The sequence below is a fragment of the Nannobrachium achirus genome (genome assembly GCF_963921795.1).
Source record: "Nannobrachium achirus genome assembly, chromosome: 7".
Taxonomy (NCBI): domain Eukaryota; kingdom Metazoa; phylum Chordata; class Actinopteri; order Myctophiformes; family Myctophidae; genus Nannobrachium; species Nannobrachium achirus.
Genome location: NC_137816.1, coordinates 13199527 through 13224303, shown reverse-complemented (window position 1 = coordinate 13224303; position 24777 = coordinate 13199527). Strand labels below are relative to the sequence as shown.

Sequence of the window (24777 nt, the reverse complement as noted above, 5' to 3'; positions counted from 1 at the left end):
TAGGCTAGTAGCCTACAGTTGGGAAGGCGGTCTTTTTCTCTGCAGCCTCCTCAGTGTTTCAGCAGTCTGCCAGGGCACAACTCCAGCTGTTTCGTTACTCCTAGTCCTCGTATCGTCATGAACATCTGTTTTGGACTCGGGGGTGCAATATTTGTAATATTTCTATTTTCGGAGGCCTGAGAAGATGAGTTGACGGATATACTTCACTCGACCACTTCTTCCTGAGGGCCAGCCAACTGGTGTCGTCGTTTCAACATACCTGTACGTATATAGCTATCCTTGTCGACATTGTGAAGAAGATTATCATACTTTGAACATGTAAAGACTCAAGAGTCACGTTAGACCAACATATTACGATGCAAAACACAGAACAGAAGTTAAACGAGGTGAATTCAACTGAATTGATGTCTCCTTCTAAGCCTATAGGATGTCTATGTTTGGGAAAGCAAAGAGCTGTCATTTAGTCCCTGGGAGGATCCAGCCTGAGTGCAAGGTGGTGATTCTAGGTGTGATGGGCTCAGGGAAATCAGGTTTGTTCTATTTGTGATATGCAGTGAGTTAAAAAGGTGCTGTTATATAAGTGATGTTTTTTTTGGACAAAACAAAACGTTTTAAGAGGTTAAAGGCATATTTCACTTTCAAAAACATTTTTTGGCATTTGATTTTTCTACTCAGGTTTTTGGGAGTTAGGCTACTCGATTCAGATCTGATAGACCTATTCATTTTATCACACACACACACACGTCACACACACACACACACACACACACACACACACACACACACACACACACACACACACACACACACACACACACACTCACTCACTCACTCACACACTCACTCACTCACTCACACACACACACACACACACACACACACACACACACACACACACACACACACACACACACACACACACACACACACACATATATATATATATACTCCCATTACCATAATTTTCACTTGTGTATCCTGTATGTTGTATGAGTTTTCTCTCCTGATCCAATGAAATTGGTATCCCAACATGAACATGTATTTTGTGTTTAGCTACTAAAGAGCAGGAGAGATGTCAAGAGATCTTAACAAATATTACAATGACAATATAGAGCTACTTTTACACATGTTAAACAAAAACAAACACTTATACAACCCATTTCATTTGTATTGACTATTAAGATTACACCCCCCACACACACACTTTTCTTTCTTTCTCCAATCCATATTATAGGCCACTCCCTTCGTTGAACTAGACCCTATTTTGTTTGTTTTTTGGGAAATTGGGGGAGAGATGGGGAGAGACATGCGGCAAAGGTCGTCTGGATCAGGAATCGAACCGGCGACGCCGCCAGGCATCAATGCCTATATGGTATGCGCTTAGACCAGTAGGCCACCAGGCGCCCCTACTAGACCCTAGTTATGTTTTTAGTAGGTCTACTTGTTATTTTAGAAGTCTGATGACAAATGTCCAATGATAAATGTCTTGGGAGTGTTTACATTGGGTAGTTTTCTCATGGCCTCTCTGGAGACCCTTACATCTGAGGACACAGCATGACTGCGTTCTAAACAGGAAGCCCTTCTCTTCTTTTCTGCAGCGCTGACTGTGAAGTTCCTTACAAAGCGATTCATCAGTGAATATGACCCCAATCTCGGTGAGATTCTTGTTGCCTTTGATGAATGAATCTTATGGAGAAAGAGACTGGATATTCATGACAATGAGCGTGTAATGAAGTTGCTGTTATTTGTCTTTCACCCGTGGCCTCCATCTAGAGGATATCTACTCATCTGAGGAGATTGTTGACCAACAGCCAATTGTGGTGAAGGTGATGGACACTGCTGACCAGGTATGATTGATGCATTATACTTTTTAGACCAGGAGTCTTCAACGTTTTCAGGTCAAGGACCCCTTAGTTGAGAGAGAGATGAAGCAGGGACCCCCACAACCTGTTCATAGATTCCATATGAATCATCGGTGTATTTTCTGATTTATGTCAATGTGTGTTTTCAGATATTTAACCACTTGAACCGTCAAACTTAATAAACTTGACCTTTCACTCTGTACTTCTTCCCCTCTTCACCAAACCTCTTTCCCAAAAATAGCCGATCTACAAGCTCACAACGCCTCGAGGCGTTGTGAGCTTGTAGATCGGATATTTTTGGGTAAAGTTTTCAGAATATGAACACTATGGTTCAAGTGTTAAAATAAAATAAAAAGTAGAAAAAAACGTTCTATCACTCAAAGATTTGGATTTTGGAGGACCCCCTGTAGTAACTCTGAGGACCCCCTAGGGGCCCCGGACCCCCTGTTGAAGACCCCTGTTTTAGACAGTGCAGTAATACTATAATAATAGCAAAGACGGTACATTTGGCTAATGCCTCATTTACACTCCGATGCATGATGCCTCAAGCACCAAAAATAGCAGAGCTACAAGCTCTCAACGTATCACTTTTGTGATGCGTTGTGAGCTTGTAGGTCAGCTACTTTCGGTGATACAGTCATAGCCTGGCATGGCCAGACTAATATCAGTGCTGCTGAGGGAAAATCTTTTCTTTTCATTTCTTTTTTTGCACTGGCAGATCTGTCTGGTTTCCAGGCTAATGCCGTTGTGCAATGAAGCATGAATTGTTGGGCTTTACAATTCTCAGGTTGATCTTGACCTTGACAGCAGTACTTAACAGAATGCAGAGAATCTAGATGGGAAGGAGATTCAGTAGAATGATTAAAATAGAACTATACAACGTCTGGAAGGTTTCCTGTTTAAGGCTCACAGATGAGGGTCTCCACCACAAACGTGTTCTCAAAATGACGAATCTTGCCTCTTGGCATGTGACTTCCAATTTAGGTACAGTATTTTGCAGACGCTCTTATCCAGAGAGACGTATGATAAGCAAGGTAAATGATCACATACATAGAATGCAGAGAGAACAGTCTCAAGAAACTGTAGGAAGCGATGGTCAATTTCAACACACTGAAGACCATAGCTGGTGCAGTCCAGCCCCTCTTTGACTACGGAGTCCACGTATGGTATCGTGACGCCCCAAAAGCCCTGAAAACTAAGCTCCAAACAGCCCAAAACAAACTAATTAGGGTCCTGCTTAACCTTCCCTATCAGACTCACCTTACCGCTACTCACCATTAAGAGTGGGGTGGCTCAGAGTAGATGACAGAGTACAGCAACTTGCAATGGGCCTGGTGTACAAGATTCACTACACCACTAAGATACCCATGTACCTGTCAAAATACTTTAAAAAAACGTTAAGGATGTCCATAATTATAACACCAGAGGCAGTGCCACAGATCACGTTCAACCCAGAGTCAACTCAAAGGGTCAAACTCGTTCTTCTGCTATACCACAACAATGTGGAATCCCTAGCATCCTTTAAAATTGCCCTGAAAAACCACTTACAGGTGGCAGCCGTTCACAACTGGTAAAAACAAACCTAGCCCAGCCTCCCCTGACCCTTCTTTGTATTTACCTACTTTTTTATTTTACTTTTTTCCTGACTATATCTACTGCACAGTACTGTGTTCTATCCATCTGCCATTCAATGTTATGAGATACTTCAATGGTTTCCTGTGTAAATAAGCCAAGTGCTTTTCTAGGATCTCCTTTTAGTTGACCTTGTACCAGTGAACTGTACCGTCTAATAGAGCTAATAGAGTCTTCAATCAATCAATAAATAGGATACCAGGTAAACCATGAACTTAGCCTTCTAAACAATTAGGTATAGTTTCAATGTGCAGATTGATACAGTATTTAGGAGACTGGGGGTGAGGTGGAAGGTGAAGAGGTGAGTCTTCAGATTACTGTGGAAAATTGGGGTTGAGTCTGCAGTTCTGGAGTTGCAGTCAGAATGTGACGGGGGGAAGAAAATAACATCTGGGAACTCAGATTACAGTCAGAACTGTCAGTCCATCCATGTCTCTGCTTTGTAATCCCAGGATGGTCCTGTGAACAGTGAGCGGTACCTGTCCTGGGCCAGTGTTTTCCTGGTGGTCTACAGCATAGATAACAGGCGGAGCTTTGAAGGATGCCAGCAGTACCTGGAGACGGTGACCCTTCACACCAGAACTCTCCTGCCCCAAACTCCCATCATCCTGCTGGGAAACAAGCTGGACATGGAGAGATACAGGTTTGTGCCTTTATCTGTGTGTGTGTGTGTGTGTGTGTGTGTGTGTGTGTGTGTGTGTGTGTGTGTGTGTGTGTGTGCGTGCGTGCGTGCGTGCGTGCGTGCGTGCGTGCGTGCGTGTGTACGTGCCGCGCAGGGCCGTTTTTAGCTATAGGCGGTATAGGCGGCCGCCTAGAGCGCCATCCTAGAGGGGGCGCCGAGGGGGCGCAGAAATGGAAGCAGTGGACCCAAACCAGCCCCAAACCGGCCCAAAACCGGGCCAAAATCGGCCCAAAACCGACTAAAATCATGGCAAAACCCGCAAAAAGCGCGCGCACGCGAGTGGAGAGAGGCGCATTCAAGAGAGTTCGCCTAGAGCGCTGATCAAACGCGCTACGGCCCTGTATGTGCGTGTGTGTGTGTGTGTGCGTGTGTGCATGCCTGGAATACTCTTAGCCGTCCGCCTCCTGTCCAAAATACACTTTTTGGCCAGAAAATATTCCACTGGATGTGGGGAAAAGATAGTTACTCCACTGCGCCCCCTATGGATCTTGTCAATAGAAGAATTCCATTGACCACATCAGTTCTTGCCAAAAAGTATATTTTAGACGGGTGGAGAGGGGCTCAGTGTTCCCACTTAGAATAAGTACGCTTTCAACAACTGTCTTTGTTTTCGTGAGGTATTTTTAATTTTTACTACAGTCGAGAGGCACGTGTGTGCATGCAAGCACATTTCAACACATGTCCTTAGCTCCACAAAGAGCAAATGAATTATTATGATGTCCCATTACTTCATTATACTTCTATCTGAACAAAGTGTGATGAAGAAGTGGCGAAACTCTCTACCTCTTCACCGGCAATCTTTTACTGTGCATAAAAGGCTATTCACACTTTTTTTTTTTTTTTTTTTTCAGGCAAGTGAGCAAGACAGACGGCTTGGCCCTGGCCACTCGCTTTGGCTGTCTCTTCTACGAGGTGTCGGCCTGCCTGGACTTCCTGTCTGTGCAGCACATCTTCCACGAGGCAGTGAGAGAGGCAAGGCGAGAGAGGAGTCTACCGCTACGACCCCTCTACATCAGCGAGGACAAACCCCTGGTCGGTCTCTCCTCACTGCCTTCCTTCACCACGCCGTGCTACAAGGAGCTGCCGGCCCCCACCACCGCCAAGCTGGTCACGGTCAAGTCCTCAAGGGCCCAGAGCAAACGTCGGGCCCCAACACTCACACTGCTCAAGGGCTTTAAGATCTTCTGATTAGTCCGTCCTTGCCAACCAAGTCAAAACACAATGTATACAAAAACAGACTAAGGCCCTAAGGAGGAGACAAAAGAACTACAGGAAGTGTTTCAGTATGTGAGGAGGACTACACCATTTAAGACTGTGAATAACTTTGGATGTGCCTTTAGATGTATTTACAAGTGGACCAAAACTGCTGTGATTGCACAGTAAAATCCAGTTCATTTTAGCTCTGAAATGGAACTGTAAAGGTAAAAGAGGTAAAAATGGGTAAAACAAATCAAACAAAACAAAACAAAAACAGTACTACTCTGATGGAGGAACACAGAACGTGTATTTGACAAAGCATTGCTAAAGTGTACAATACCATGCTATCCATGCTGTCAATTATAGGGACACTGTATATGTTATCACCCTTATCACTGGAGTGATTACAAGCATCAGGTATTAGTTTATTCACTGTAGTTTTAAAACACTTAACGTGGTGTGTCTAGGTAAAGCCAACATTTTAAAAGAAAAGCACTTCCATAAACACACTGCAACTTCTGTGAAGTGTATCAAAGCTGAGTTCTTATAGCATAACTATACAAATGCTGTACCTTAGAATGCACAAATTTGCATTTTATTTTTAACTGAATGTATTGAATTTTCTTAAATACTGTAAATTATAGTGTACTCTACATTGCACAATTAAAATCTCAGACAAGCAATCTCTTGATATTACATTTATTCCCATTTTGACATTGAACATATATATTACAACTTGATTCTGAATACAGTTTAACAGTAAAAATATACAAACATATGGGAAGATGGATACAAAACAATGGCATATTTTAACATGTCTGTTCCTTAATACTTTTAGTCTTCCAATTAATATTTTACTTGAACGGAATAACCCCAAAAGATCATTGTGATACACAAAAACTAAAACGGTTTCATTTTTTATTTTTTTTAGATTTGTTTTTGGGCTTTTTATACCTTTATTTGATAGGATAGTAGACTGACAGGAAATGGGGGGAGAGATGGGGAATGATATGTGGCAAAGGTCGTCCAGATCGGGAATCGAACCGGCGACACCAGCAGGCATATTCATAGCCTAGTATGTGGTATGCGTCTTGACCACTAGGACAGCGGGCGCCCCCCCAAAAAAAACGGTTTTATTTCTTGCACATGTTGTGAATTGTGTTGTTGTAACAAAGTGGTTTAATGTAATATTGCATTTCTCTAATAGCAATACATTATAAATTACTGTTTCAATTATGAACAAGTGAAATGAAACACCATTGGCACAATGGCAGGGATCATCACCATGTTGGCTTGTGGTGGACATCTTTGTCAAAATTCCATTTTTGCCATGGCTATATAAAGTGACCAGACAATAATATTACCAGAAACATATAAAGAGTTAGCCTTGAATGACCATAACAGGCCTGTAACTCTGAGAGTGTACAAATGGAACCAAGTGGACCCCTAGAGTTATGGGGGTCCTTGCACTCAAAACGTTTGAGAACGTTTGTCTTTGCCACAGACACATTTGTCTGTGTAGTGTGTACGGACATGTTGATGACCCCTGCACAATGGATATGTTATTTATTAACAGTGTATCTTTGAATAGGACTCAGGAGTCTTCCACACAAACACGAACAGTTTTTCAAATGACACTTACTGTATTCAAAAATCATTTGACACTGCCGGCGTATAAATTAAGATTAAGGTGGCACACATGATGAGTGGAGTTTCCAGAGCAGCAGTACCATAGAACCTGTATCTATCTGTTCATGCCATCATACCACCCGTTCATTCTGCCCCAACCTGCGCGTCAGTCTCAGCCACTGACTCCACCTCCTCTTCTTTTTCCTCCACCTTCTGTTCTATCTGTTCTTCCTCCAGTTCCGCAGCAGAATCTGAGTAGAGGTTAGACACGTTCCCATCCTTCCATGTCACCACAATGTCCCCGGCTTTCAATGCCTCAGCCTCCCCGTTTAGCCCGTTTGCCGATGGCGGCTTAGCCTCCCCGTTTACCCCGTTTGCTGCTTTAGCCTCCCCGTTTACCCCGTTTGCTGCTTTAGCCTCCCCGTTTACCCCGTTTGCCACTGACGCATGCATGTCGTGTCCGTTGTGGGCCTGAGCTTCAGCACCGTTGACTGCATCCACCTCTTTGTGGTGTGTGACCTCTGTGATGACCAGTAGTTCTTCAGCCTCTGGCCTTTGAGCCAACGCAGCAGCTGCCTTGTACTTTGCTATCTTCTTTCTGTTCCTATGTGGGGAATAGGATACAGAACTTGAACTGGTTCATCAAAATTGGAGTTGGGGGAAATTCCTTTCAAAATGTATTATATATTTCATATTACTTTACTTCCCAAAACACACCTAGGCATTATAAAGAGGGTAGACTACAGTAAATACAGTAAATTTCAATGTCACAAAACAACGCCAAAGCTGCAGCACCCTCTATAGGTGCAATCTATTAATACTGTAGCTTATTGATTGTATTTTTTATTAGTGTGAATGAAAGTATTGCATCACGTGATAATAGTAAAGTATTGTAGACTTTGTGAAATTAGCTAATTGATTGTTTTTGTCATTAATGTGAATGAAAGAATTGCATCACTTGACACAGTCACTAATAATATTATGCACTTTGTGAAATTAACACAATACAATTACTTTGATACCCATCAAAGTATGTCATTATAACACATTGCTTATGTAATGTGTAACCCCCAACACTGACAACAAATGTCATGTGATCTCCTGATGTAACATACATTTATTATTACATCATAAGTACTTCTATGAAAATGCTGTGTGACTCATTCTGACAGAGAGTACTTTACATACTTGTTGGCCATGGAGCCCATTCCCAGCAGCAGAAAGCCAATGAGGAGGCAAGCAAAGGATAACGCCAGCATTGCAAACTTCCATGTGGTTGCTGTGACAGGAAGAAAACCACAGGAGAAGTACATCTTATCACACCATCGTAAATTAAAAGTGCAGCAGGACATTTATGAGGTAATCAAAGACATTTTTGAGCCCGGCCCAAGTGTTCATTTAAGCAATTCTTTACTGGCTGGAGGGAGTAAACGTTTACTGCCATATGAATCTCGGCAAAATGCTACTCTGTAAAATGTGTCCTTTTATGGTTTGAGCCGGAGGGTGTGATTCTTCACCAGGCCTTCGGCATGACAGTGTTGTAGTGTAGTTCCACCCAAAGAAAGGTCTTTCACCCATCTTAAAACCGACAAACAAACTCCTACAGAATGTTGAGCCTTTGTGTGTTCCATTGAATCTCTTTGTAAAATACCGCTATGTCCAAAAAGAAGAACACAGAACTCAACTCAACTTTATTTGTATTATAGGCTTTAATCACTGTTACAGTGTCAAAGGGCTTGGGGGAAAAGAAAGGAAGAAACATTGGGAAGGATCACAAAAGTGGGGGCCACTTCCAGGTCAATGTGCAATAGGTGCAAAGAGCAATACATTTTTAATTGCATGGAACAGAAGGGGCCAGCTATAGAACAGGACGTGTCTATTGTCTGTATATCTATGTCTGTTTAGCTATCTCTGTCCCCACAAAAGTAGATAAATCAAACCACAAAGCTCAGATGACGCTGCTACAGAATGCCAATCACAGCTGACCTCACGCTGCTACTGTATGTGCATACAGGCAGCTATGGCCAAACTCCATACTGTAGGTAATGTGATCAATTTTTGCACACAATTCTCAAGTTAACACATCTTTGGTGCTCAAACTGCACACCTGTCAATTTCTAAATGCTTCACTCAGCTAGAGACAATCCACTTCTATTGCTAAAACTGGGTGGAAACAGATAGTGGGAAGATTTTCATTGCCGAACCAATTCAACATCTTTAGGGTGGTCCTTTATATTGGGACGGTGATGTGATGGGTTTCCAAAGCATAGCGTGTGGATTCGTTAGCATCCAATCTCGCCGCTGTTCTAGAATCTACCGTACCTTGGGTTTAGAGTAGACTATAGTAACTAGCTTATCCATAGCTACTGCAGATTACACAGGGAAGCCACACCATTATTAGAATTTTTGTCCTGGAAGAGTCTATTGTTGAGCAGTGCTAGCCACTCCACCAATAAGTAAGTCCACGGAACACAGAAGTCATTGATACACTGCCGATTTTGGCTTAATGGAGACAATTGCAGAATGGAGAGTTCTGAAATTTTCACTTTTCTAAATGGATTTGAGGATTGGTCAAAATTCACATGACATCACAATATATATTCTGTTTGTTTTACTGAGGATAAGGTTAGATATAACTTTAGGGTTAAGCATAGCTTTACTGAGGTTAAGATTAGGAATTGGTTTAGGTTTTGGCACCGTTTTACTGAGGTCAAGGTTAGGAATAAGGTTTAGGTTTAACCGTTTAGGCATAGTTTACAGAGGTTACGTTTAGGAATACCAGGCAGAGACCGTTCTACCATTCCGCCAGACAGATAGACGCCCAAGGAAAGTGTGTTTTCCGGCGAGTCTTCTGGTATACTCGTTGTGAGCACCGCTCACTTCACACAGGTGTGATTTTTCTAAAATGAACACTGAAGAGGACCATGATGGAAATAAGCTTTTAGCTTTCTTGTGTCTATCCGTTTGATGTTTTATTTGTACATTGCTTTGTGCATATTGTCAATCAATCAATCAATCAATCAATCAATCATACAGAGGATACTTTTTAAAGCTATCCTTTGATTGCAGTAAACAGCACTTACGATCTTCAGTGCGGTAGTACCAGCGGAGAAACTCTCTCTGCTCATCTGTCATGGCTGCAGGTCCCGCTCTCTGCTCCTCTTTCTCTGTCTTCTTCACCTCAAACTCTTCAGGCTCGTTGGATGCTCGCTTGGTTCCTGTCAGAGGCCGTGGCAGCAGTGCACACACAAGACACGTTACAACACAGGACACTGACACTGATAAATGGTGCTTTACCTTCACCTTTACCCAAAGCGCTACAATGTTTCCATCATTCACAGAGTCAATGTTATCAGTGTGGTGTTTGTATACCCCATAGCCTACTGTATATTAAATGCTTGTGCCAAAAGTAGCCTACCAGGGACGTGCTGGCTATTGGGAAAAGGGGGACAACTCCCGAATGGCCGGTTCATTCCCGGCCGGTCCAGGCCGGCCATCAGGAAAAAATTCAAAATAAAATGTCGGCCTTCGTTCCATTTTGGGGAACAAAGTAAATTGTCACTGTCAGGCAGAAACCTCGTATCTCCAATTTTCAATTTTTGCAAAGCAAAGCCCTGCTTCATCATACAAGGCTGTCGCACAAAAGTGGTGAAAACAGCTAGATCGGCTGTTTTCACTAGTTTAAATCATTTTGAAAATGATAAATACAAAACAAACGGTTTTGGACATACAAGGTTTCCACCCGACAACGACGAAATATAACTCATGTACAGTAATTGGCCCACTGGCTTGTCACTTTGAAATGGCAAATCTTTGAGTAGCAGCAGCGCTATATAGAGAGAGATCTCTCTCTATAGCGCGCAATGAGGGCCTCTCCAACTCTTTTTCCCGGGCTGAATCAGGGGCCCAGCATGTCCCTGTAGCCTACAGAACCTTTCTCTGATTTCTGTTTAACTGCTTTGTCACCACAAATGTTTGCTTAGGAAATGTCTTTATATCTTGTTGCTAAATCTCAAAATCAAATGGACATCAGTGAAAACAAATTCTATAAAGTTCCGCAGGCTGCTGAAATGTTGATAAGTTTTAATGACAAGCATTACTATCCAGTGTACATGCTGGATAAAAATGCTTGTCGGAACAAACAATTTGTTCAGTGTTTTCCACATGAGTTATTATTGTTAATATTCATTTATGGAATAACAAAATTAGAAACCAAACTGACTCACTGAGACTTTCTTTACAAATATCTCCCTCCTCCACAGATCTCCACCTTGTCCCTTTGCTCTTGTCGGACAGAGACAGACGCTTCCCATTTGTGGACAGTTCCAGAGATCGGTTCTGGCTCATGAGTCTGTCCCCCTCGCAATCCCAAATCAGCCCTTCGACCCTGTCGTCTTGTTCATCGCAGGACACGGTCTGGACGTGGTCTGTGTGATGGGTTGACAGGCACCTGGAGGTGCTTACGCATTTCAACATTCTCTGGGTTGTCCAGACCCACTGTTGAAGTTCTGAGTCCAGGTTGCAGTTCTTCAGCTCAACTAAACCTGACACTGAAGAGTCTTCCAAGCACAGGCTGTGATGGGTGTTGTAGATCATGAAGCTGCTTGCCCCTGCAAGCATTGTGAGAGTTAAATGTTTCAGATTTTCTTCTGACCATAGCACTGAGAGTGGTAAAGGAATCTGCTTCAGTTTATCTGAGTGAAGCGCATACTTTACCTGGCAAGAGGACTAACAGGGAGATCCAGGCACGAAGCATGTCTGAAGAGGATTAGAGACATACAACAGCTATTTCCACACTTGTTTCCACACCTTTTTAGTTCAACGTAATCATTTTAATCCATGACTGAGCGTGCTGATTGTTTATTTAATAAACAAAAACAAATTCATGTGGACTAAGTCATCTTCATAATAGATTATCTTTTACAATTGGATTTGCAATAAACACAGTAAGTAGGCCTAAACCATATTAAAGTATATGTGCACATTGCAATACATCTTTTATGTTGAACATCACATCACACTTTGTATTTTACTCTTGTAGGCCTATCTGTTGTCCATCTAGAATCAAGTCATTCAAATGTCCTAATGTATAGTAGGTTTACTCACTGCTGTGGAGCTTTCTTACCGCCTGTTTACGATGAGGAGAGAAGCACCCAGAGTCACTGAGAGAATAACCATAGCTGTCAAACACATACGCAACTCTGAGGAAGCTTTCCAAAGTTCACGTGGGAGGAGACTGTTTCATTTTCACTGTGGTGGAAAAAGTACTCAATTTCTTTCCTTAAAGGAGTAGTTCACCCCCAAAATGACTTTTTTTTCTATTGATTAGTCACGCCATGGAGAGTAGAGTTCAATAATATTTTTAGTTTTTTGTCACATTCCTAAGACAAAAATGTGATAACAATAAATTTACCCCCATTCGTTCCGGATGGGGACCCGTTTCGAAACGGGTCCCCGTCCGGAATCAATGGGGTCAAATTTACTCGAATCAAATTTTTGTCTTAGGAATGTGACAAAAACCAAAAAATATTATTGAACTCTACTCTCCATGGCGTGACTAATCAATAGAAAAAAAGTCATTTTGGGGGTGAACTATTCCTTAAAGTAAAAGTACCAATTACTGCAGTGTAGAAACACTCTGTTACAAGTAAAAGTCCTGTATTAGTGAGTAAAAGTAAAAGTAATCATTGTGCAGAATGTCCCATTTCCCAAGTTCAAAGTGTATAAAGATCTTTTGAAAATAGCAGATCTACAAGCTCACAATGCGCCACATCACGACGCATTGCTTGTGAGCTATTTTCAAATGGCTGAAATGTATATATAGGGTTGAAGTGTTTTATGTATGTTTTGAAATTATAAGTAAAATCTACAAAGTAACTAGTAACTAAAGTTTTCAAATAAATGTAGTAAATGGAGTAAAAGTACAATCTGAGATTTGTAGTAGTAGTAAAAGTATTGGAAATTGTAAAGTAAAAAATACCTCACAATTTTACACAAAGTGCAGTACTTGAGCAGTTGAGTATGTACTGTACTAATTACTTTACACCACTGGTCATTAACCACATTAACACTGCAATTCTGACCATATCATTATAGGCGGAAAATAATAGATGAAAATGAAAAGAAAACAAATTCAAATAAATGAATACAAATTCAAATTAGAGAGAAATAGCACGTCTAAGCTGAAAATGCTTTTGTGATCTTGCAAATGTGCTATTACAAAGTATTCATCGGGCTTAAGTGGTTAAACGTTTGTGAGTTTATTCTGAATTTCTGAAAGTATCATCTGGAAACAATTGCAGAAGCATATGCCTCACACATGGGGGATCTTTGTAGATATAGGTCTACATAGGGCAAGGTCTGCTTTTTATTTATTCTGTTTATTCTACCACAATATACGTTATAGGCTATTAAACTGAGACTAATGAGTATGAAGAGACCATATGAAAGAGACTCTAGACTGTTCGGGGAGTCACGTTTACTTTTGGAAGGGAAAGCAATTCTTGTAGCTATATGGCAAGGTCTTTGACCTGTGTTGCTGGGTTACTGTTTAGTCAGCCTTGATGTGACATTGCATCGACTGTTCAGAAAACATGGGTTTGTGACTCATCGGTCAAAAACCTGGCAGATGTGGAATGTTGTAATATCGGCCAGTTAAAAGAGATTGTATTTTTATGGCACAGGTATGCTCTTAAAGTGAGAGGTTAATAACCTCTGAATCATTTCAAGGAGTAGATTCTTTCTGTGTCTTTTCTTCACATGCTGTAATATTGTTTATAGTTATAGGTTTGGTCTGACCTCGGCTTTCCTGAAGCAAGCACATTTCAGCTATATGTGTGTGTGTGTGTGTGTGTGTGTGTGTGTGTGTGTGTGTGTGTGTGTGTGTGTGTGTGTGTGTGCGCGTGCGTGCGTGCGTGCGTGCGTGTGTGCACTGTGCATTGAGCTCAGCTCTATTGACGCCATGGGTTGTGGGTTTGTCGATTGGGAGAGTGTGGTTCGATCCCAGGCCGGTGAAAACTTCACTAACTTCTAATATGTAGGCTATTATACTTAGTCAGGTGCATAGCAACAACACTGACTTGATGGCTTCGTAAGCACATGGCCTGTCATGGCCAGACTAATATCACTGCCTAGGTCAATTAAATGTTTTTGCAATGCCAGATTCGTCTTATTTCCAGGCTATTCTGGGCTTGTCAAAACAATGATTTTCAAAACAACTAGCCTGTCATGGTCAAAACAACTACAACAAAAAGTGTCCAAAATAGCAAAAATATCTGTTTTACAAGCTCACATTGTGTTGACGCGCGCAAGTGTGCATTTGTATTGCACATTTCTGCTCCAGCAGCACATTTGTGAAAATAGCTGATCTACATTTTTAAGATATTAATATAAGTCCTTAAATTGTCACTTCGCTGTGATCTGCATGGGACCCCCACAATAGGTGGGGAACCCCTTGGGGGTCCCGACCCACAGGTTGAGAACCACTGGACCAAAGAGCGTCATTCTAGGAAGTTCTAGGAACCATTGACCGAATATATTTGTAGGACGGGAGCTTTTTTGTGGTGGGACCGAAACAATATGGCTGCGCCCATGGGCTGCACACTAAAAGCTGTGACGATGTCCCGTGATAATCTCTAACATAAAATCATAATACAAGGACACGTGTTTTATGCACTGGCAGTGATTCTGTACATTCTTTCCCACAAGAATTGGTGATATTGCCATTAGAACCAATGCACAGTGACAGACCCAAATACGTCAACTTGACACATCCGTGTGGAAAGCCTGGTGACGCGAGGTTAACTTGACACGATTTAGGCAGTCTAAATGTCAAACTGTTGGCTACTCTGGTGGACAGAGTGCTACTTCACCGATGATGTGGAATAATCCTAAAACAAGGCAGGTTGCGCTGGACACGTTGAGGCGTTTTTGCAACTGTGGCATACAGAAACGAGTGTCATTTGGACTGTGGAGTAACAACAACAGCAGCCATCAGAACAGACGCTGTAGGCAGAGTTCAGTCTGTCTAGTAGCCAATAGATACCACTCAACATCAGGACCACCCTGGAGGATTTTGTTCTTTGGGACAGATGATTTTTCTGTTGAATCCCTGGAACTCCTCACATCCAGCAGGTAGGACAAACTCAGCACTAGCCTCAAGGGCACAACATCAAAGTACCTTTAGATTTTGAATGTCAACAGCCCCCACCCACACCTAATTACATGTCAAGACTAGGTGGGAATGGGATGGCATTTTGCCAGCCTCTACCAAACTTGCACTCTAATGTAGGGCTGTCACGATATGACATTTTACATGACGATTAATTGTCACTCAAATAATTGGCGATGAACGATTTAATTGTGTTTTTGTCGTTGATAATTACATCTCTGTTTGGTTTTTAGGCTTTGAAGTTGTACATGGTAGATATGACACATAACCTAAATATACAAAGAAATTACTGACATATTTGACAACTTACTTAAAAAAATAACTTTGATAGTGGAAATAGCCGATCTACAAGCTCACAACGCGTTGCGATGCGACGCGTTGTGAGCTTGTAGATCTGCTATTTCCACTATTTCAGAAATGTTTCAAAATTCACGATTATGACGATTATGACAAAATAATTGCATAATGTCAAATAATCACGATTAGACGATTATGTAATAATTGTGACAGCCCTACTCTAATGTTCACATGTTGCAGTTGCTCTGATGCCAGGCAGGTGAACAACTAGTCAACTACATTCTGTTGTCTGTTTGCAGGAGTTCTAATGAGGGGGTAGTGGAGACACTTGAAGTTGTCACGTTATCCAGTGATGTCCCAGTGAATAGGTTTGCTCACCAGAACCAGCTTCCTGTTCATACTTGGCCCCCAGGGGATCTGAATGGGCGCTTCGATGTTGGAGTGGTGGTGTCCTTTGGCTGTTTACTCCGGGAAGGACTTATCAAGCAGTTCCCATAGTAATCGCTCTTCCTATTTTAAGACCATAGCTTTATGAATAGATATATCAGTATATTATGTATACTAAGTGCATGCATAGAATGTTGCCTAGTAAGAGAATTATGACAATGAATCCTGAAAATACTGTTTGTGTATGCCATTTCCAGTGGGATTCTGAATGTTCACCCTAGCCTGCTCCCAAGGTGGCGAGGTCCAGCTCCAGTGTTCCACACTATTTTGCACGGGGACTCAGTCACAGGAGTCACCATCATGCAGATACGCCCTAATAGGTAGGCCTTTTTAAAGGTGATATTGCTTTTGATTGTATGTCAATAAAGTATTCTACTATAAAATATTTCATAATAAAACGAAATACAAAACACATTTTATGTTGCAGGTTTGATGTGGGCCCCATTCTCCACCAACAGATCTATCAGGTTCCTGATAAATGTACTGCTGATCAGCTGGGAGCTACTCTGGCTACCAAGGGTGCTCATTTAGTATGTCAAAGTTGCATTACTATTTAGCAGACACTCTTCGCTTGTCCTCTTCTTTCTCAGTTTACTCACCGTGAGACAGTGATAGGGATGGCGAAACGATTAATCAAGTAATTGATCAACAAGTTAATCTTATTACATTTGAGTAATTTAATAATGGATATATTATGTAGATATCTTTATGTGATATTTTGGGTAAATTACGATTTTTCATGATGTTTCAAATAACCAACATTTTGTACGTACCCTTATTTTTGTCATAATTATATGCTCAGTTAATCCATTTAGAACTGAGGCCGATTCTAAAAGTGCCTTCTAAATCCTGAAGTAAATATTTATTTTTCCAAAATTACAAAACAACTAGCCCTTACCCGTTCAAAGATATGAGCTCCGAAATGATGTGCAGTGTGTGGGTTATGGGATGTGCACTGTGCACACAGTATATGAGGGATGGAAACTAACTGGTGCTTGCATGCAAATATGTAGGAGCATCAATGTAAGAAATACCCGTTCCATTTAACAGCTACAGAGATACTGTGTACCGATCTGCATGATTTTTGGACAACATCTGTAACAGGGCCAGAACCCCCCCCCCCCCCCCGCCCGCCCGCCCGCCCGCACACACACACACACACACACACACACACACACACACACCCCCCCCCCGTGTGTGTGTGTGGGTTTGTGTGTGATTGTGCATGGCCTGAACAACAGCGCCCCTCCCTTAACATGTGTGGTCACAAAAGGTACTGTAGGCTAAATAGATATAGATACACCATAAAAATGCGAATATACAGTATACGATTTGTGAAAGTGACAAACGGGCTTCACAGTTATGTTAGGTGTGTTCATATGCTAATGGTGATGCGATTTCAGATCAATTGCTCCAGCCACTGAGGAGAAACGCTGTTTCAGACAGACAGACAGACAGACAGACAGACAGACAGACAGACAGACAGACAGACAGACAGACACTCAGACAGACAGACAGACAGACAGACAGACAGACAGACAGACAGACAGACAGACAGACAGACAGACAGACAGACAGACAGACAGACAGACAGACAGACAGACAGACAGACAGACAGACACTCACTCACTCACTCACTCACTCACTCAGACAGACAGACAGACAGACAGACAGACAGACAGACAGACACTCACTCACTCAGACATTCGCAAAATTATAGTATAGATTGTGTTGCTATATACTGTACATACCATCCTGAATGGTAAAATAAAAACATGATAAATTAAGCATCAGACAAATTGAATATGAAAATAATCATTTGCATCAGATGTGACCCATTTGTTGGAAATGTGCTCTTGATTACAGCTGGTTGACACATTGAAAACACTTTGTGAGAGAATCGCAAATAAAAGGGAGCAAAATCTGATAGGTGCAACACAAGGTAAGTATGTTTGGCAGACACACATGACATTCTTCATGAACAATGAGAAATTCTAGGCCTTCGCTTACCGCTGCTTTTCTCTAACAGCCCCTAAAATTAATCAATCTATGAGCTGTTTGGTGTGGGAGGAGCAGACCTGTGATGATATTGATCGCCTATTTCGTGCCATCGGATCTCGGGTAATGACTCTTCAGCGGTGCAGTTCTGTATGGGCAATGCAATGCAAAAACTGTCCAATGTACTGCTTATGAATCTTTACCAGTGCTGTCTTGTTTTTTCTTAGATTCCTTTGCGAACTATATGGATGGGCAAAACAATTAAACTTCTGGACTTTGTTGGAAAATGCCACATTTCATTATCAGGTAACTTACATATAAATCACAAGATCATTATCACCTTCATGACCAACAGTAACAATTTACATGTTGGTTACAGGTCGAGGAAGAACGCCAATCCCTGGCTCTATCAGCTATCAGAAAGAATCAAATATCCTGGCTGCGTGTTGTAAGGTATGAATCATAACTTCAGATTACGCTCATCTAATAAGTAGTAGTAATCTAATCAGTACATGGAAGTACCTCTTATTTTACTCTTGTGTTGGGTTATGATCCATGGCTCAGGATGGCTGGGTTGGGTTCAAGACAGTGGTACTTCAGAAAAGGCTCTCAGCAGCAGACTTCTACAATGGATACCTCCACCAGAGCATCACCAGTCAGATCTCCCATCACCCCCAGGAATGGCTCTTTTTCAGTAAAAAGGAGCCGCATCTAAAAAAAGACTCTGTGAAACAGTCTAGTTCTCTTCCTTGAAATGCAACATAGTGGCCTGGACAACAAATAATACCTGCCAATTTATGTCTGTTTTAAGACATTTGTTTTTGCTAAAGTCATGAGATGTCTGAAGTTGAATTGTCATAATGCAATTGCAAAGTTAACAACAGTATTTATTTACATAAACATTTACACAAATGTACATGATTTCCAGCATTTGCAAGACACAGGTGAATTTACCAAGTCAAATACCCTCACCAATTTGATCAAAATAAATAAAACATGTATCAGTGTACGAATGTATTTTTTCCTGGTCGAGTCTGCTGAGTCTTCGCACTCATCTAGGAACCATAATCAACTGGATGGCTTCACAAGGGGAACGTACCACTAGTGAAGAGAAACAAGGCAGTTAGATTGTGCATGCAATGATCCTGTGGAGGATAATATCTCCATTATATTTGCCTCTACCTCCTCTGTCATGCCAGCCGTTGTCCTTCCCTCTGTGTTGAAAGGGGGCTTCAAGTACCCTTTGAAGTGATGTTTCACCAAGTTATGAAATGTTGATAAGCATTCCTGTAAGGATCAGAATTGTATGATAAGCGTAGGGAGAGATCCTAATCATCCTATTCTGCATACTAAAATAAACGAAAGCAGACTAACATGAAATGGACGATTAAATGAAGCAGGACAATTCTGTGGAAACTATGGTGAATTTTTGCATCATTGCACGACAAAGCATAACAAAGCATAAATGTGGCTTTAAGAGCTAGTGGTTCCTCAATGGTCATACCCTTCCTTCTTCGGAGCAGATGTAGGTGAACCACCTCAGACCTGCTGCGACGTGTGTGATCTCATCTCTGTAGATGACCTCCAAAATGTCTACAGATGGCTGGTCATTCTGTGCGGCGAAACGTGACAGGGTCTGGGGGTGGACATCCAATCCCCTGGAGAAATCACAAAATAAAGATTAGGTCCAATGCACTACATGGCCTCCCCAAACCCTTATTAAAAGGACCATAATGGTGGAGTGCGTGTTTAGCCCCTTGGCTCATGGTATATGCAAACCATTTCCCAACGCATGGTTTGTTTGGAATCCATCCAAACGACTAGGTTAAACGAAAATAATAAATTAACTGACAATTAGTGTAGTCCTTTTAGTACTGGATCCATCCAAGTTATTTGACTGGGAGTGAAGCATGATACAGGATAAAATCAAATAGCTTTAACCCAGTATAAAGATGCATTTACCTGGCTTCATGAACCATATGTACAATAGCAAGTCTTGCCAGAAGGTCATGGGAGGTTTCTGTTGCTGACTGCCACAGTCCTGTTGAGAACAGCAATGAGAGCACAGAGTGGTGAGTCCCTAATGGTAAAGGCTCAATTTTGGGACCTTTTTGACAACATAAATTAACCCATTTAGGCGTAGAATTAGAAGGATTCAAAAGACACTTATAGAATCGGGTCAAAATTCTAATGTTCACGACTTTTCAAAAATAGCAGATCTACGAGCTCGCAGCGCGGCACTCGGTGCCGCGCTGTGAGCTTGTATATCTGCTATTTTTCAATAGTTAAAGCATAAAATAATGATACACAAAATGTGTACCCGTTCTAAATGGGTTATGTGAACACAAGTACATTGTTTGAAGGTGGAAAATATGCCATTGAAACATTCTTACACACCATAAATCAAAATGAAAGAAACATTACCAAAGTAAACAAATCTATCACAGCCCCAGAACGATTCTCTCACACCAAATATTATCCACCAACTACTACTAACCATTGTGTACAGGTAAAGCACCAAAGAAACTGCCCAGTTCCGTGATTCTTTTCTCTAAAAGGTGATAATGCTGTGGAGCATAGTAGAACACATGGTCATAACACAACTTCAAAATAGAACATTCAATTATACGGTCATGTGAAAAACGATTACCTTGGCTTCGTCTCCAGCCACTTTAACGAAATCACTGAAGAACTGACGAGGCAAAGGGTCCTCAGTCTGCACTTTGAAAGTTGAAAATCTAGCGATGACATCCCAGGACAAGTCGATAGCCCATTGCTCTATGTTAGCCAAGGAGTGGAGGAGGGCTATCCGGCTAGCCTGCATAGACACATAGACAGACACACACACACACACACACACACACACACACACACACACACACACACACACACACACACACACACACACACACACACACACACACTTGCTTGGTTATTTGTACAGTCATTTGGCACACTGATACTGTATTTTAAGTTAATTTAAAGCTAACCTGAGTGCCTCCTTTGCCACGTTTAATTTTGCCTGGTTCAAGCACTGTCAGGTTCTCTTTCCTACTGGGCTGCTGTGGTGGAGCAGCCTGGCCCACTTCTGATATTGATCCTGAGTTCCATCTCTCCTGAACCTCCAATGTCAAGTTGACCTGAAACATTTGGTCACAACTGATGAGTATGTATGCAGCTGAATGAAGCATAATAGCATTTTTCATGATTTTCTGTCAGTTGCTGGATTGAGGCTATAGAGCAGGGGTGGGCAACTTTGATGATGGCGAGGGCCACTATATTTCCACCTTCACTCCAGAGGGCCACATTGCATATTGCTATATGTCCTACTTTGTCATTCTAGTATCTCATACAAAAGAAGCAAAACATAGCAGATCTACAAGCTCAAAACGCATCGCGCTGCGAATCTGCAATGTGTTTTGAGCTTGTAGATCGGCTATTTTTTGCTTCTTATGAATTGAAATCCTGAATAATTTTGTTATTTTTTTAATTGGAATCCTGAAATCTAACATTTTGATTTAATTTCAAACACATTTAGTTATATACTCATGTTAACCTGCGGGCCACATTAAGTGAAGGTGGGGGCCGCATGTGGCCCCCGGGCCGCCAGTTGCCCATGTATGCTATAGAGGATAGACAGTGACATCACCATTGGTAAGTGTGTGTTGCGACACAGTCACACAGGACCCTGATCCCATGAGTGTGAAAGCGTGAATCAAGGATTAAGTATGTATTATTGCCTTCTCTCTTGGATCTGGAGTGCAGAGGATCTTTGCTGCCCAGTAGCAGAGTGTGTCTTCAGAAGGGCACAGCTTGATGGTATCAGGAGATAATTTATCTGAACAGAAACAGACAAGTTGAGACAACTCAATTTGACAATCTCACATACTGTATCCTCTGAAAGATAATAGCAGGGTTATCCTTTTGGCATAACGGACCCACTTTAAAATTACACAACTTTCATTTACTTAGCATGACCTAAAATGTGTTTAAAAAGGGGGGGGGGGTCTCTTATGCTACAGTTACAAAGTTTACTCTTTCACAATTTCAAAATGGGCACTGAATGTAAAATATAAGAACAGATAGACAGATTTAATTAACTGCAGTACATACTTTGTTGGCCCTGTCAGAGTATTTTACTCTGAGAAATATTGTAAAGCAGTGTTTGTCTACTATGTGTATGCCTTACCTGTGCATGATACCTTTGTCTCTGGAATAGGGTTCAAGGAGAGATCATTCTGAGTGTTGATGTAAACTTTGCCCTGAACAACTCTGACTTCGTAGACCGGGTTCTGCAGTTAAACAGAAACTATACTATCATGAAAATATTTGTATGCCAAATCTGTTAACAACACCAACTAAATCTTATTATACAAATATATTTAAAAAAAAGGTTGCTGGCTCTGTTTTTGAGATCCAAATATGGCATGCCTTTATGTTCCATGTACCTTACCTGAAGTCCAGTGGAAGAGGAACCTGTCTCCAGACAGAAGTCAAAGTGATGCCATGGGCACACAAGTGCCATCTTTCCATTTCCAATATCTTCAATATCCCCCAGTTCAAGAGGACCACCTGTGTGTTGACATATTACATTATAGTATACGATACCATCCTAATCAATTAAATCCCCAAATGTGGAAATTATTCCTGTATTCTAATATGTGAAAGCCTTCATTAATATGATATGATGGAATGGAATTGAAGACACCTTCATGGGGACAGGAAGAGTCCATTGCCCAATACCTATCATCTTCAGTGTGTACCAGGACAATATGCTCCCCATCCTCAGAGAACAGCCTGGCGACAGGAAGGACAATACTGTTAACAACGTAATGACATATGTGTGATGTGGCTATGTACACACATTACCATATTTCCCCCTGTGTGTGTGTTAGCATTAATAATAAAAAATCACACCCGTGTGAACTGAGCGGTGGTTCCCCCCCCCCCCTTCCCCCCTGTGTGTGTGTGTGTGTGTGTGTGTGTGTGTGTGTGTGCCTGGTCTGGCCTGGCCTGAACAACAGCGCCCCTCCCTTAACATGTGTGGTCAGAAAAGGTTACTGCAGGCTACAGACAGACAGACAGACACGCAGACAGACAGACAGACAGACCCACACACACGGCCACGTATAGGAGCGTTGTGACCACCGCTCAAAAAGAACAAAACAAAAACAAAAGATGTGTAGCCTAGGTGGCATTTTGAGTATTGTATTCTGCCTTATGTTTGTTTGAGCTGAATGTTAGGTGGTTAGATGCTGTCATATATGATTAGTATGTCTTATTTTATTGAAAAATATTTATTTAACGTACTACGTACATCCCACACACCCCACAAATGTATCCCAAACACACATACAGTCTCACATTACATAACATATAGAACATAAACAGTCTTGCACTGATTTATTGTGTAGACTTGCTAGAGGGAAACTAAATATTTAAATCTGATATATTGAGTACAAAGGACCCCAATGGAAACAAATAGTGCTTTCTAGGGTTTAAAAATCCTCTTAGCAGATCTATTAAATTGTACTTTCCTGTGTACTTCCCCCCTGCGAACTGCTGATAGAGTATTTAATCAATCAATGGGTCTTTTCTTGAGATGATGTATTTTGTACATGGTCCTTAATATGAAATTAACTAGCTCTGATCAAGAGCTTTAGCTAGAAATGAACTATCAACATGAATGTAATGACATGGAAACATGAATGTAATGACATAAAAAAAACAAGGCAATGGCCTATTTACTTATTCGAAAATAGCCAGCCCAAATGTGTAGTTACTTTGTGCACGCCGAGTGGAAGTCTGATGTCTTTCCAACACACTGCCAGTTTCCACCGTGGACCACTTCTCGTAAAGCAGCTACCAAGTCCTCTTCAAAGTAATCCATTAATTACACCAAACTAGAGCAACGTGCACGAAATTAAAGCAACGTGCATGTAAGATGTAAACACCAAGCAGCGTGGCGGAAACACAACTCTGGACCGGAGGTTGATCCGCCTTTAATGAGTCCGACTGGGAACGCATGATTGTTAGGGCAGTGGTGGTAGCGTGAAAGTGGTCTGTAAAGCAGGGGCAGGGACCCCCAAACTGATGGGGGGATGGAGCAGGGACCCCCTGGGGCTACAACATGTATATTTATGTATAAAATTGTGTTTCATGTGTATAAACATACCATGTTATTGTGCATTCAATACTATGCTATTAAAATAATAGATTAATGCTAACATTTGAAACATGCATGTACAAGTGGCCATACCACTGCCATTTACAAACATACCTCATTAACTGAGAACCAATGTCAATACTATCAATCTATCACTAACAATCTGTCAATTACACAATAATTACAGGCTATTCTTCATGTTTTTTTTATATGTTTTGTACAAATTTTCAAACACATTAGAGGGAAAGGGGGGGGGGGGGGGGAGACCAAGTATAGACCCCTTAATTAAATCCAACACAAGAATGAATACTTTTTAAAAGATCTGTTTATTGTGTAGAAAGAGGGCAATCAAAGCGACACAAAAAACCCGAATAAAACTCTGTCAGCTTGCTTGTTCAACATTAAACATATATAATATATACACGTGCATACCAACAGTTGACAATGAAACAGCGTGTGTAAATAAAACTATACAGTAAAATACAAAGTGCAAAATAGTCTACACATTAGGCCCAAGACCCTAGATGGCATATATACAGAAAAGCCGATTCAATCGTCACCCAACCCCTTTAACATTGTGTGCAGTGGAAGACGCAAACAGACATTAAATGTAGTGTTAGTTGAAATATGAAATATGAGGTGTATTATTCAAACACTTTGTACAATTTATTCATCTCCTTCATTTATATGAATATAA

General features: G+C 41.4%; 4 protein-coding genes across 5 annotated transcripts; 2 read left to right on the top strand and 2 right to left on the bottom strand.

Annotated features, from left to right (window-relative positions):
• Positions 1 to 427: 427 nt before the first annotated feature.
• Positions 428 to 5364, top strand: rasl12 (RAS-like, family 12; the record flags this gene model as incomplete). Its single annotated transcript, XM_080730786.1, has 5 exons — positions 428 to 530; positions 1599 to 1655; positions 1774 to 1847; positions 3947 to 4137; positions 5028 to 5364. The coding sequence occupies 5 exons, from the start codon at positions 428 to 430 to the stop codon at positions 5362 to 5364; spliced, it is 762 nt and encodes a 253-aa protein (XP_080586912.1).
• Positions 5365 to 6056: 692 nt separating this feature from the next.
• Positions 6057 to 12190, bottom strand: LOC308289180 (uncharacterized protein). 2 transcript variants are annotated; one of them, XM_080730782.1, is made up of 6 exons: positions 12109 to 12190; positions 11719 to 11760; positions 11229 to 11612; positions 10086 to 10220; positions 8191 to 8281; positions 6057 to 7606 (listed from the first exon to the last, which is right to left on the bottom strand). In XM_080730782.1, the coding sequence occupies exons 2-6, from the start codon at positions 11756 to 11758 to the stop codon at positions 7147 to 7149; spliced, it is 1110 nt and encodes a 369-aa protein (XP_080586908.1). In that variant the 5' UTR covers positions 11759 to 11760; positions 12109 to 12190; the 3' UTR covers positions 6057 to 7146. The 2 variants fall into 2 exon arrangements, with proteins under 2 accessions (XP_080586908.1, XP_080586909.1); XM_080730783.1 differs by having other exon boundaries at positions 12128 to 12151.
• Positions 12191 to 14581: 2391 nt separating this feature from the next.
• LOC308289179 (methionyl-tRNA formyltransferase, mitochondrial-like) lies at positions 14582 to 18870 on the top strand. Its single transcript, XM_080730781.1, has 9 exons — positions 14582 to 15135; positions 15769 to 15966; positions 16114 to 16236; positions 16344 to 16446; positions 17783 to 17858; positions 17946 to 18037; positions 18142 to 18220; positions 18294 to 18367; positions 18479 to 18870. Exons 1-9 carry the CDS (start codon positions 14876 to 14878, stop codon positions 18665 to 18667), a joined length of 1194 nt encoding a protein of 397 aa, XP_080586907.1. The 5' UTR covers positions 14582 to 14875; the 3' UTR covers positions 18668 to 18870.
• LOC308289186 (uncharacterized protein) lies at positions 18781 to 23804 on the bottom strand (the record flags this gene model as incomplete). Its single annotated transcript, XM_080730790.1, has 12 exons — positions 18781 to 19015; positions 19097 to 19201; positions 19419 to 19572; positions 19877 to 19955; positions 20412 to 20481; positions 20565 to 20732; positions 20905 to 21054; positions 21655 to 21752; positions 22104 to 22206; positions 22368 to 22486; positions 22623 to 22711; positions 23698 to 23804. 12 exons carry the CDS (start codon positions 23802 to 23804, stop codon positions 18983 to 18985), a joined length of 1275 nt encoding a protein of 424 aa, XP_080586916.1. The 3' UTR covers positions 18781 to 18982.
• Positions 23805 to 24777: the final 973 nt, after the last annotated feature.

Excerpts from the sequence above, each read along its gene's own strand:
- LOC308289180 (XM_080730782.1), bottom strand. The coding sequence starts at position 11,758 with ATGCTTCGTGCCTGGATCTCCCTGTTAGTCCTCTTGCCAG. Across the intron at positions 11,613-11,718 it reads CCTGTTAGTCCTCTTGCCAG|GGGCAAGCAGCTTCATGATC; the intron begins GTAAAGTATGCG and ends CAATGCTTGCAG. Across the intron at positions 10,221-11,228 it reads TATTTGTAAAGAAAGTCTCA|GAACCAAGCGAGCATCCAAC; the intron begins GTGAGTCAGTTT and ends GGCCTCTGACAG.
- LOC308289179 (XM_080730781.1), top strand. The coding sequence starts at position 14,876 with ATGATGTGGAATAATCCTAAAACAAGGCAGGTTGCGCTGGACACGTTG. Across the intron at positions 16,237-16,343 it reads ATGCAGATACGCCCTAATAG|GTTTGATGTGGGCCCCATTC; the intron begins GTAGGCCTTTTT and ends TTTATGTTGCAG. Across the intron at positions 18,038-18,141 it reads TTCGTGCCATCGGATCTCGG|ATTCCTTTGCGAACTATATG; the intron begins GTAATGACTCTT and ends GTTTTTTCTTAG.